This window comes from Ascaphus truei, chromosome 8, assembly GCF_040206685.1.
Source record: "Ascaphus truei isolate aAscTru1 chromosome 8, aAscTru1.hap1, whole genome shotgun sequence".
NCBI lineage: Eukaryota > Metazoa > Chordata > Amphibia > Anura > Ascaphidae > Ascaphus > Ascaphus truei.
The window spans coordinates 9,942,360-9,956,574 of NC_134490.1; the positions used below are offsets into that span (position 1 = coordinate 9,942,360).

The 14,215-nt window shown below is 48.4% G+C and overlaps 1 protein-coding gene across 5 annotated transcripts in view; it reads right to left on the reverse strand.

The window, feature by feature from the left end:
• Positions 1–14,215, reverse strand: part of PARG (poly(ADP-ribose) glycohydrolase) — a 77,071-nt gene that overhangs the window by 62,345 nt on the left and 511 nt on the right. For 2 of the 5 annotated variants that reach the window (XM_075610478.1, XM_075610479.1), the window contains exons 2-3: positions 13,252–13,318; positions 8,252–9,121 (exon numbers count right to left, since the gene is read on the reverse strand). In XM_075610478.1, the coding sequence (XP_075466593.1) occupies positions 8,252–9,121; positions 13,252–13,318 (937 nt within the window). Of the gene's footprint in view, positions 1–1,935; positions 2,055–3,753; positions 3,887–8,251; positions 9,122–13,251; positions 13,319–14,215 lie in introns of those variants that run through there. The other 3 variants (XM_075610482.1, XM_075610481.1, XM_075610480.1) reach the window with 3 other exon arrangements.

The following is a 14,215-nucleotide window of genomic DNA, read 5'->3' on the forward strand; positions in this document are numbered from 1 at the left end:
CACTCTCTGTCTCTCTCACCCACTCTCTGTCTCTCTCACCCACTCTCTGTGCTCTCTCACCACTCTCTGTCTCTCTCACCCACTCTCTGTCTCTCTCACCCACTCTCTGTCTCTCTCACCCACTCTCTGTCTCTCTCACCCACTCTCTGTCTCTCTCACCCACTCTCTGTCTCTCTCACCCACTCTCTGTCTCTCTCACCCACTCTCTGTCTCTCTCACCCACTCTCTGTCTCTCTCACCCACTCTCTGTCTCTCTCACCCACTCTCTGTCTCTCTCACCCACTCTCTGTCTCTCTCACCCACTCTCTGTCTCTCTCACCCACTCTCTGTCTCTCTCACCCACTCTCTGTCTCTCTCACCCACTCTCTGTCTCTCTCACCCACTCTCTGTCTCTCACCCACTCTCTGTCTCTCTCACCCACTCTCTGTCTCTCTCACCCACTCTCTGTCTCTCTCACCCACTCTCTGTCTCTCACCCACTCTCTGTCTCTCTCACCCACTCTCTGTCTCTCTCACCCACTCTCTGTCTCTCTCACCCACTCTCTGTCTCTCTCACCCACTCTCTGTCTCTCTCACCCACTCTCTGTCTCTCTCACCCACTCTCTGTCTCTCTCACCCACTCTCTGTCTCTCTCACCCACTCTCTGTCTCTCTCACCCACTCTCTGTCTCTCTCACCCACTCTCTGTCTCTCTCACCCACTCTCTGTCTCTCTCACCACTCTCTGTCTCTCTCACCCACTCTCTGTCTCTCTCACCACTCTCTGTCTCTCTCACCCACTCTCTGTCTCTCTCACCCTCTCTCTCTCTGTCTCTCTCACCCTCTCTCTCTCTGTCTCTCTCACCCTCTCTCTCTCTGTCTCTCTCACCCTCTCTCTCTCTGTCTCTCTCACCCTCTCTCTCTCTGTCTCTCTCACCCTCTCTCTCTCTGTCTCTCTCACCCTCTCTGTCTCTCTCACCCTCTCTCTCTCACCCTCCCTGTCTTATTTTAACTGTCGTATACCTACACCGAAGTAACCTACCCTTCTTTCTTCCAGATCTGACTCAAGTTTCACACGGGAGACCTCGAAAGACAGGTAGGGAACACCTCCCCTCCAGTATAGTACCTTGAGGGACTGCGGATCAGGTAAGATCCCAGGCGGGATTGCTGCTTTAGAAATTGTGAAGAGGGGGCATCCAGACACTGGTTAAGGGGTTCCGATTCATTCACATCTGGGTTTTTTTTGTTCGATTAGTGAGGTCAACACACACACACACACAACTATGTAACAAAGACTAATGGTCGTAAGTATAAGTGTACTACAATAAATAAACTGTTATGTAAAAAAAAAAATGTCCCGGTTTTTCTTTTTCAAAATCTGGTCACCCTAAGAATACAGCATCATTTTATTTTTGGTATTGAGCTTGACTCCTCTTTTTATCATTTGTTTGAAAAGTGTAGAATTCGTGGCAGGTTGTGACGCGGCTTAATGGACCGACACGGGGTTTTTTCAAAGATGTCGTCATACACAAGCTTCAAGACTCACGTGTCTCTCAGACTTCACAGGTTTCCAAACGTATGTCGGAAAGCCTAAACTTCAAACAGAACTAACTAAGCGCATACCAAGGAACGCTACTTTATAGGGAAACGCTGGTGCAGAAATTCCAATGTATACAATAGTCCTGATTCATATTATCACAATAACACACCCACAAATTATTATTTCACATCAAATCCTCTTCCAAAATTGGAAAACGATGAGAAAACGTGAATAGGGTCTGGATACGTTTTTTTTTTTTAAATAGGAAAAGTAACGGTAACTTCTAAGAGACAAAACACTTTTTTGGGACCGGATTTTAGGTGCGATTAGCTATTTAAACACAAACTCTATAGGTTTCTACGGGACCGGGGTTCACAGAGGAAAAACAAAATTCATGGGCAGTGATAAAAGTAACTTACGCATCGTCACTGGGGAAGCATTCGCCGCGCTGGAAAACAGAAGGCCGAATCCAAGTCTGGTATCGAGCTTGCAATACGGCCAACGCCGCTAATCCACCGGGAAAAATGTATCTCAACATCTGGTGAGGATACAATGCATTCGTATCATAAATGCAGAAAGTACAAAGGTACACGGTTCTGCATCCTGGGTACAATATTACCCCATCACTGATAGCCAATTGCAAAGCAGCGGCACATGCTTAATCCTTCAAAGCGCGCTGGGTCACTGGCGCCCGGATGCCAGAAACAGGAAGTGTAGGTAGCTCTGCGTTCGTTTCGATCACGCTGGCCGCACCGTTAACGCCGTGTAAAACGAGTGTCGCTCACAAACCGGGTACATCATAAGAGCTCTATAACCGGTAATTGCCTGCACGTGAGTCTCTATTAAGATCCTTATTCACTGTGCAACCGGGTGCCGCCATTTGTTTGTTATAATAAATGCAGCAGTTTCTTACGTTTCATTATCAATGTCATTATCGAAGAGCTGCCGACCGATCGGCGAAGGTCCTGCTTCCCGGGGCACCCAATATGGCTGCCCATTTCAAAACAGGAAGGGGTGGGTCTTCCTAAACGGTATTAGACCCAAGGGAGCTTAATACGTTAAAAAGGGCATGAGTGGAGTAAAAAAAGGCCAAAAATGCAGCATTATCCAATACTGCACAACTGATATTTATTATATACTAGCTGATATACCAGGCGTTGCCCGTGATGTAATGTTCTGCCTCCCCCATCCTCCCTCTCAACTCCCTTCCCCCCCTCTTCACAGATGTTCAGGCTTCCCCCTTCTCTCCTGACTCCCTCCCCGCCCCCCTCTCTCCCCTGACTCCCTCTCTCCCCCCCCCTCTCTCCTGACTCCCTCTCTCCTCCTCTCCTGACTTCCTCTCTCCCCCTCTCTCCTGACTCCCTCCCCCTCCTCTCTCCTGACTCCCTCCCCCTCCTCTCTCCTGACTAACCCCCCCCTCTCTCCTGACTAACCCCCCCTCTCTCCTGACTAACCCCCCCTCTCTCCTGACTAACTCCCCCCCCCCCCCTCTCCTGACTGAATACCACCCGCCGCCTGTCCTCATCTGCAGGAGGAAGGGGGTCCTTCCGGAGGCTGCCTGCCCACTGCCTGTCCCCCCCCGCCGGGGAGGGAGGGAAGTGAGCGTTGGGCAGGAGGGCCGCGCCGCGCTTCCCCTCCGTCCGGGAGCCGGTGGGGGGAAGGGAAGAGAGGGAGAGAGAGTTGGGTGACGTCATAGAGCCGGGTGACGTCATAGAGCCACCAATCTGATTGGCCAGAGGCTGAGGACCAATCAGATTCACCGCAGCTAGTACCAACCTTTCGATTTTATATATTAAGATAACACGTAGGATATTGAATGAAATGCTGCGTTAAGATGTTAAATAGTAAGCAAATGAAAATGTATTTCTCTAAATTTGTTGTCGTCGGGTATTGAAAATCACTTAGGAATATATGGGAAGGTTGCCAAGTCAGATTCGCCTGCGATATGGTAACTTCCAAAAATAATATCTAGCCTAACCTTTTAAATACGCAAATACCTCCACAAAATGTTTGGGAAATGGACAACGGAAATACAAGTACTGCAGGTAGCAAAACTATTACATCCAATGAAAGCGAACGGTTGCCATTTTAGAATCCCTACAAAAATACTATTGAGAAAAAAAGGAGAGAATCTCTGCAGAAAGCATACAAAGAATGGATCATTAGGGATTATTATTAAGTAGCAATGATGAGGTCTGGCAGTGAAGGGGTTAAGGTTTCAGATCCCCGATACCGACCGTTATGATATTCATGGCCAGTCCTCACGGGCAGCAGGGCCTGGAAGGGTAGCATGTGTGCGACATTCGTGCTTCCCCGCTCGTGGTGCCGCGCATCTCACTTTCACTTTCACTTCTTTCAGTCTCACACCTACTGCATTTAACCCCTCGGGTGTCGGAGGGGCCTGTAACGTGCAGGCCCATCCGACACCCATGGGGTTAATGCAGTGTTTCCCAATCTGGGGGAGGGGGCCTACAAGACTTACATGGGAGGACAGGACACAGAGTGACAGGACACACACCCACACAAAGTGACAATTAGACACCAAGTGATATCGGGACGAAAGAGTGACAGAGTGACGCGCGGCCTCCTATCGCCGGGGTGCTAAACTTCAATCCTCAAGACCCGCCAATGGGTAAGGTTTTCCAAATAGCCCTGCTTCGGCACAGGTGGCTCAGTCTAAGCAGGGCTATCCGGAAAACCTGACCTGTTGGGGGGGGGGGGGGGGGGGGGGGGGGGGGGAAGGAGTCTTGAGGACTGGAGTTGAACACCCCTATCCTATCGGCCCGAGTTAAACCCCTGGAGGGGACAGTACTGGGAGACCCAGCGCTTCCTATCTCTCTCTCTATATAAAAACACACAAAAGTAGGCAGAAAAGGCCCCTTTAATATTTCCCACTACGTGGAATTCCGGATCTATTAGGGTTTGGGCTATTTGGGGAACCCAAACCTTGGCGATTGATCTTTCTTGCGCACTAGATACTGATGGAGGGGAGGGAGGCAAAAGGCAAAAACAAATACTTTTTTGGGGGGTGGGGGGGGTGCCCTGTGCCAAAAGAATTAGAAAGGTCGACGACTAAAGTGAGCGGTGGGACAGAGATCTGCAGAGCGACTTTTAAAAAGTCACTGTTCGATTAAGGAGCCTGAGAGACAATGATGGTGGCAGGAGAGAGAGTTTAAACTCGGTTATTGAGCTGACATGATACACAGCCCTTTACAATAGAAAGAGAGGTATACACCCAATACAAACTCCTATTTCTTTAAGACTCTTGAAATTTAAAATAATGCAACCATCAACTCACATTGAAACATCCTAGGGGAAAATATGCATGCATTTTCATCCTGTTCATGATGATCTCAAAATGTAACGGCCACAACCCTAATCAATTAAACCTGGTGTCCAGATGTTGTGTACTGTAAATAAATAAGACCCCAGTTAAGTAGAAAACCCTTACTAAAAATGTTTTATGCAAATACTGCTTAAAGTTTAGAAAGAGCATTATTTGCATTTTTTGCATTTCATATTACTATACCACTTTACCATCTTTTAGCCTTGATATTATGGCATGGATTAATATACATTACCCTATCTATACTCAACCAAGCCCACTTTAATTGATGCTTTTTATAGATTGACTGAGTATTATTCTTGGCTTGTTCCTCCTATGCTACCATATTGCGATTATCTGTGTTTTATTTAGCTTGTTTTGTATTGTCTTTCAGCAGCTTTAACTGCGGTTTTAATCACCCATTTCCATGTCTTTTACACACTACATACACTCCCCTTTAGGTGCCTCCCCCTATTCCCAACCCACACGAGAGGCGAGCTTCACCAAGGCGCCTCATTGGTCATCTGTCTTCACCAATAGGAGATGCTAACAGCGCTACTCGCGCAAGATTTCGATCGCGTGATGTCATTGTTGGGGGCGGGGGATCACACATTTAACAGGGAGAATACACAGACACACATCAACTCTTTGGCAAAGGGATTTGTTCCCGAAACGCGTCAGAGTTACCCTGTACCCCTCATTTGTCATTTAATAAATATATTTTAACGTTTTTGCTGGTTTGTGGCCCCAATCTCTGATTTGGCTTTGCTCCGTTTTTTGGACCCCCATGGGACATCTACCTCACTTATGCAAATACTAGCTGGTATACCTGGCGTTGCCCGTGATGTAATGTTCTGGCTCCCTCTCAACTCCCTTCCCCCCCTCTTCACAGCTGTTCAGGCTTCCCCCCCCCTATCCCCCCGACTCCCTCCCCCCCCCTCTCCTGACTGACTCCCCCCCTACTCTCCTGACTGACTCCCCCCTACTCTCCTGACTACCCCCCACTCTCCTGACTACCCCCCACTCTCCTGACTCCCTCCCCCCCTCTCTCCTGACTGACTCCCCCCCTCTCTCCTGACTGACTCCCCCCCTCTCTCCTGACTGACTCCCCCCCTCTCTCCTGACTGACTCCCCCCCTCTCTCCTGACTGACTCCCCCCCTCTCTCCTGACTGACTCCCCCCCTCTCTCCTGACTGAATACCACCCCCGTCTGTCCGCCGCCATCTTACCGGGGGCAGCTGCGAGAGGTCCTTCCGGAGGCTGCCCGCCTACTCGGTCCCGCCATCTTACCGGAGGCAGCTGCAGGAGGAAGGGGGTCCTTCCGGGAGGCTGCCTGCCTACCCGCCAGGGAGGGAGGGAAGTGAGCGGCGGGGAGGGAGGTAAGTGAGCGCCGGCGGCTGGGGCAGGGGGGCCGCGCTTCCCCTCCGTCCAAAAGCCGGTGAGGGCGGCACACGTGAGGGTGAGGGTGAGTGAGGGTGAGTGTGATGAGAGAGAGAGAGAGAGAGAGAGAGAGAGAGAGAGAGAGAGAGAGACACAGACACACAGTTGGGTGATGTCATAGAGCCACCAATCTGTTGGGTGATGTCATAGAGCCACCAATCTGATAGGCCAGAGGCTGAGGACCAATCAGATTCACCGCAGCTAGCACCAACCTTTCGATTTTATATATTAAGATAACAATTACATTCATTATGATAAGCCCTTAACGCCACGCTTTTAAAATACTGATTAAATAACATTTATAAATCAGTATCATTAACCACTATACTTTGGCAGCAGATAAACAACCATTTCCGGTTTAACGTTTAGGTAGATTGAACCCCCACTACTTTATTTTAAGGGTGTGCCATTAACCTCTTCAGTACTAAATGGACCCGCACAAAAATGTGAAGACATGAAGGTGTTAAACGCAGGGGTGTCACTAAATCAGATCTATTTCTGTTACCGGGACCTCTACTTTGCCCTTCATGTCCTGATCGCCCACAGTGCGGAGAAACCCTCCACAGGGGAGGATATATCATGTAAATGGCTCCGTTGCCAGCGGTCAGTGTCTCTGCATCATACATTTGACATACAACCGACAGTGGTTCCGACGCTGTAACATAGCATGTTTCAAGCACATTAGATCTCTGCCCCAAAGAGCTTACAATCTCATTTGCTGTTCCACCAAAGCCTCTCTTAGCATATCCCGCATGACAGGCCCCAGCAGCATCTTGGTTTGTGCTACTAGTCCCTCCAGTATTGAAAGTGTTGATTGTATTCATCTCGAAATAACCCAGTGGCTAGAACCCATCTAGCTGTGAGGTGCGGCCTCGCACCCCAGCTTGAGGGGACGGTCTATGACTTGAGTTACTGCCGGATTGGAGTGCGATACCCCGCACCGCAGTTGAGGAATCCCAGCCAGTAGCTTATCCAATCACACACAGGCCAACTCCCTCATACTGAAACCCTACTTCTAATTCACTTGAGAATCTATCATTTTTCTCCTTGACAAACCTCCCAAGAACCCAAAGCAATTCAGTGGCAAATACTGAGATCTTTTTTTTCTTCCCCAATCTGCAAGACAGGGGGGGCCTGCACATGGTGGCTGGTATGATGGTCACTGAACTGGTCTAAACCAAAGCCTTGTGTGGCACAGGTTGTGTAGTCACCAAATGCTCCAATTATAGGGTCCATCCAACACTGGCATCATAAAGAACCATAAACAAAAACATTATTAATGAAATCGCCAACCTTAGAAGAAAAAAAATCCCCCTGTGCCACAGGGGTTCTCAACTCCAGTCCTCAAGACCCCCGACAGGTCAGATTTGAAGGATATCCCAGCTTCAGCGCAGGTGGCTCAGTCTATGGGGGGGAGGGGGGTCTTGAGGCCTGAAGTTGTGAACCGCCTGGGTTAGAGCATGCTGCTTCACTCCTTCACTGCCGGTGAAACCTGCAATGCATTGCAGGTACTAGAGTCACCTGTGCTGAAGCAGGGATATCCTCAAAAAACTGACCTGTTGAGGGGGATCTTGAGAACCCCTGCAGTAACGAATGTGTATGGTTTTTTTTTAACTGGGTTCCTGATATTCCTAAACTTCAAAATCGGTCAAATGAAATGTACATTTAGATTCTAAAACTCAGGTATTATGCAAGAGATGAGATAAAGCTTTTAAACCAGTATTTGGTTACCATGGAGACACCGTTTCAAATACAATAAGAAAAAATATATACTTGCATATATGTAAAAAAAACGTGTCAAGCACCTGTTTTTAACCTGTTATTGATGCCACTGGCAGTATTTCACCGGTCCTATGAAACACCCAACAGCCAAGAAGCAGCTGTCAAAGAGAGACCACGTCTCTAACATTTACTGGACACACACAATGACTAAAACATTCAGATGAGAACAGGGAGAGGAGAAAGGTTACCTTTTCTCGTTGGAGTTGCTACACGAAAAATGGTCGGTGATTTTGCCAATCCTCTTCGCACAGTTCTTTTGGGGTCGCCATTCATGTGGGCGAGGAACTGAGTCCGTATGGTTTTCTGCTCCCTCCCCTGTGTAGTTTCCCCCCGCTCTTCCCCCAGGTGCAAAATCTGCACCAATTCTGCTTCTATCCGGACGATCACCAGGTCGGTTTCCTAGGTTTGAAGCTTCCCCGGCCTTTCCCTCGTCCTCCTCCTCTTCCTCCTCCATTCCATGGACACTTTCATCGTCTGCCTCCGAGCCCTGGCTGCTTTTCTTATCCACATCCATGGACGACTCAGACTCGCTCTCTCTCTCCACGGGAGTCTGCACTTCGTCACACTGCTGCGTCTCTGTGTCTTGGAGGCCGGCTCCGGAATCCCCACAGACTGTGTCTGAAGGTGGGCTTTCTGGGACGCAGACCACCTCTTCTACTTCTGGACTTCCAGAAACGGAGGATGTAAGGTCGCAGGTCTCTGGGTTATTGGATAAGAGCTGTGCCGTTGTACTCACGTTTCTTTCTAGATCTAGACTTCTTAACGAATTGTCTTCTGTCAAGGACTGCGGGATGTTATCTGTGACCCCCTGATTGTTTAAGATCCTATCATCATCTGGAGTACCTCTACAGGATCCGGTCAACCGAATGTCTCCTGTCTTTTCGGTGACACCGGATTGATGTGGGGCTGTATGCTTAAGGTCCATGGGGATGAGAGATGTTGCTTTGTTTAGCTGGCAAATATTCTCCAGGTGTGTATTGCTCTCTTCGCAAACACTGTCCTTTGCGTCTGAGCTCATCTTGGCCACCAAACGGTTGTGGTTACTTTTACTTTGCCACCTGCGTAACAACAAAAAGACACAACCCCAAAGATTTGGATGACTGGGTGTATTTGGGTTGACAAGCCCTAGTGCTGGAGAGGCCTGAAGTGTATTGTGATCTTCTCCAGCACTGATGGGTTTAATATTGCACATGAACAACTAAGCAACTGGCAGGTTGTACAAAGACTTCATACACTATATCAGGTGTGCGCAAACTGGGGGACGTGAGATTTCCTGGGGTGGGAGGGGTGCGGCGGTTACAGAGGTCCTGCGCTGTCCCCCCAGGCATTTAAATTAAATGCCGGGGGACATCACGAGGCCTCTGTAGCTAACTTACTTTGGCTTCCAGCAACGCGTCGTCATGGTAACCCGACGGCAAATTACACCACAGGGTCACGCGAAGCCGCGTTGCCATGACAACGTGACGTCACATGACCCCGTCGCGTCATTTGATGTAGGAGCCCAGCAGGGGAGGGGGCGCGAGCTGGGGAGGCGAGCATGCAGGGGGGCGCAGGGGGAAAACTTTGCGGTCCCCTGCACTATATGACAATTTGTTGTTTGAAAAGCATTTTCCCACATTGCTTAATGTGGAATAACTGACTCAGAAATAAATACACCATTCTGTTTTCATTTGTATCTAGTTTTCGTAAATAGCAATTATTAGTGTCATATAAATTTATGTTAGAAATACTGTGAAAATAATACACTTTGTTGGCCTATAAAATGAAACCATCAGCGCTGCGTCACATACATCTTTCGTTGATACATAGCCACTTCATTCTGCGCTAACATGGAAGAGATATTTTTTAGGGTTTGATGCGCAGAAACTCATTTTTGCAGTACATACTATTAACATATGTACCCCTAGCGCAGTCCAGCTCTGTGCGCCAAAAAAAATGATGCAAAACATTTAACGCGGATGGAGCAATTTTGGGTTAGTACATAGAACAAAAATCCCTGCAGATATTTCTAATGATACAAAGTACCTGTATATTACACACTTGTGATTTGATTCTGCCATTACTTTGTCTGTTTGTGTCACCTAAGGAAAGGAACAATATGCAGGCTTGGTTAAGGCTGACCCTGTTCTGTCCCCCTATTCCACACCAATGCCAATAGGGCAACCAGCCCAGAAAGAGCAGAATTGGTGGACAATGGGGAATCACAGGACTTTACAGAGCTGGAACAACATCATTGTGCCTGTCAAAAATGGAACAGTGTTGGGTGTTCACCAAGTACACAATACCACTATAGATTACACCACTGACGCAGTTACAAGAGGGAGCCTCACCAACATTGATTGGCTGGGGGAGTAATGCAGCAGCTCTAAGAAGGCTAGTCATTAAACTGCAATAGTGCCGATCGTGCACTATACCACAGAAACTCGCATTGAAGTCCATGAGCGTTTCCGTTCAATGTGCCCCCGATTGGCACTATCACAGCTTAAAGAATACCCCCCTCAAAAGAATTACATTAAAATCAACACTTTCCCACCATTCTTACCTGCAGAACCGAGAGCCGCTGCTAACTGCTCAACACAAATACTTCCACGTGTGAAAAAAGGCTCCATTATGTACCTTTCCTTTGCTTACCTTTCCAATGAACTCTACTTGGGTTTCTATTTCTCAGGGGGAAAAAACTCAAATTTCACCCACACAAAAAAAAGAAAGAGAGAATTGTAATCGGCCCACATCAGCCCAGCCCCACGGATGGAAAAGAATAGGGAGAGCCAATAGGTCCAAGGACTGACAGGAAAGCTGTGATTCAGTGATAACAGAATCAAAAGGTCAGGAGATCTCCGTGTGCATTCTGCTTTATATACTGCACGTCATACACAAATACCAGAGCAGGGCGACACTGATCTGAGGCGGGGAATACAACTTAAAGCAGCAGGCCAAGCGGACGCGTTTTCCCTTTTTATAAATGTTTTCCCCCTTTAATATGTGCATCAATACAATCCACACAATAAGTAATTAGCTACATTGCCGATTGATCAGTTCTCCTGTGATCGATCGGCGAAGATTCAGCTTGGGGGGGGGGGGGGGGTGTCACTAAATGGCTGTCAGTGCAGCAGAAGACGGCCAAAGATGCATAGTTCTGTGGGGAAGATCATGTGACCAGGAAGTCACTAGATCCAATTGGTGCACTGCTAGGGAGAGGGCAGGGCTCAAAAAGGGGGGTGCCAGAGCCTGTCTCAGAAGAGGAAGGGGATGTGACTTTATAAATGGTTGCTATAGAAACAAAAAAGGCTTGTTACATTAAAATACATAAACAATGTAATTCAGAGGTTTTTTTTTTTTTAAATGCTACGAGTATTTTCTCATAGTACAGAACGGATTTATTTTAAAAACAAAACCACACATGTAAGGATATTGCTTGGTCTGCAGCTTTAAGACTGTAACATCTTTACAGCCGGTAAATTCCCTTTCCCGGTACTCATTTCTCAGTCTGGTACTTTTATCTCGAATCCGCAGCACATTTACCTTGCTTGTATTAGTCTGAGAAAAAAGTGAGACCGTAAATATATGGCTGGTTTCAGTGTGTAGACCGGCCATTCTGTGTGCTGGGTATTCGTCAGTCACAAGGAACGCCAGATGATAGAAATGACTATAAAAGGAAATGTAGGAGACGATGCCCCATTCAGCCCCAGCAGAAGAGCCGGCATCACTTCCCATTCTATGTTATGGTCTTCTTACCACCATACTTTTTACGCTTTCTGCAGTGAACCTCTCCTTTTTAAATGCAGCCTGGTACAGATGTAGCAGACGTTACCGCTGCTGAGAGTTTGAACGTGTCTTTGTTCCATTTGCAGTACAACAAAAAGCCTCAAGTTATGAAAAAATGCAGCAGTTTTGCCAACTAGCTGTGCGATTTCGCATGTTACCCCCTATGAACAGACGCAATAACGTCTGCTACATCTGCATATTCTTGGGAGAAAATGTGATTACATCTATAAAAAGCAGCAAGGACGCCACGAAATTATAATTTATTTAACAAGTCTCAGGTCTTACATTTGTTTGCTGTTTATTATTTGTTTCTTTACTTATGCTAAATTTTACGGACATTAATACTAGAAAATGGATATATATATTTTAACAATTGCAGTACTGACCAGTGGGGTAGGGAGGAAGTACTGACCAGTGGGGTAGGGAGGAAGTACTGACCAGTGGGGTAGGGAGGAAGTACTGACCAGTGGGGTAGGGAGGAAGTATTGACCAGTGGGGTAGGGAGGAAGTACTGACCAGTGGGGTAGGGAGGAAGTACTGACCAGTGGGGTAGGGAGGAAGTACTGACCAGTGGGGTAGGGAGGAAGTACTGACCAGTGGGGTAGGGAGGAAGTACTGACCAGTGGGGTAGGGAGGAAGGTACATGTGCAGACTGGAAGAAAGGAGGGAGGGTTGAAAATGTGACGAAAAATTTCACATGCACGAAAGCTAGAAGCAGAGGTCAGAGCGAGCAGGGCAGCTGCCCCCTGGCGCAGCCTGATGGGGGTGGAGAAATCCCCCCCACATCCCGCGCGCCTGTGCTGCTGCGCTCTCTGATCCCGCTCCGAGGCGCTGCAACCCGCTCTCCCCTCCCCGGCGCTGCATCAGCACACTTGTCAGTCAGCGCCAGTCAGAGGGGACAGGAAGCAGAGACAGTGGGCGCCAGAGGCGGGACAGGGGCAGAGAGCTGCAGGGCTCTGCCCACCTTTACTGCCCATGACGAGGAGGAGTGTGTGTGTAAGTAAGCGGTCAGTGTGTATTGTGCTTCGTATCTATTTTAAATTGGACCCCTGTAAGATTACGCCTGCAGCACTACTTTATAAATAATTACTTTCACTTCTTGGTCTTCTCTCCTACAAACTGGGGCTCGTAAGCCAAAGGACCGTGGGGCTTTGGTAATACATGCGGCACTCAACCAACAGATTGGGAACCCTAGCTTTTGTTGAGATGGTAGTGGATTCATGTAACAGCCTCCCTGCAGTGGAGGCTGATACAGCAAAGGAATTCAGAACTGCTTGGGGTAGACAAAATTTCCCCAGGTATGGAAAAAAACATCAGGAAACAAGCGAGATCAGGCAGCAACGAAAACAGTGCTTGAGAAAAGGAGGTTCTTATGTGCTGTTAATGTCTATGTTAAGATGGAAGAAGCAGCTGTCTTCATTACCTGTTATACTCGTCCGATCTCTGTCTTTTTTGTCCCAACCAGGAGTGAAGAGTCGTCTGTGTAACAACTGCAGGAGAGGAAGATATTCAAACAGCTTGGACAACACCTTGTCACCCAAAATCACCCTCCCTGATTCTCTGGGCTCTCATCGGTCTTGATGTCCATGATTACTACACACATGCTGTTTAGAGTGCCAGTTCTTCAGGGCAGGGATATTCCCCTCCTAATTCTAAAGATGTCTGTGCAGAAGGGGTTGGGATCTGAGTGACCCTGGGGAGTAGAATAAGCAGCCGCAGCGATATTAGGGTAGGGAGAAGAATACTTTACAATGGGGATTGGTAAAGGTGTCTTTGCATTAACTGGGGGTGAGGAGTAATTTTAGTAACAGCAGACAGGAAGGGGAGCCCTTTTAGCAACTGAGGGCTGGGAAGGGGAGTTTAGGGGCCTGGTTAGGGGAGCCTTCCTATTGTGGCAGGGAAAGGGGAGCACCCCTACAGTGGCAGGTTAGGAGAGCCCCTTTAGTTTGGGGTGCGGTATAAGGGAGCCCATGTAATTTGGGGGCGGGATAGGGCAGCTCCCCTACAGAGCAAGGAAAGAAATAGGGGAGTCTGTTTAAAAAATGGGGGGGGGGGGGGGTTATTTGAGCCCCTTTAGTGTGGGGGCAGGACTGGGGGGGCAGGACAGGTGGGGGTTAGGGGAGACCCTTTAATGTTGGGGCAGGACAGGGGATGGGGTTAGGGGAGACCCTTTAGTGTTGGGGCAGGACAGGGGGTGGGGTTAGGGGAGACCCTTTAGTGTTGGGGCAGGACAGGGGATGGGGTTAGGGGAGACCCTTTAGTGTTGGGGCAGGACTGGGGGTGGGGTTAGGGGAGACCCTTTAGTGTTGGGGCAGGACAAGGGGGCGGGTTAGAGGAGTCCCTTTAGTGTTGGGGACAGGACATGGGGAAGGGGGGAAGAGGGGTAG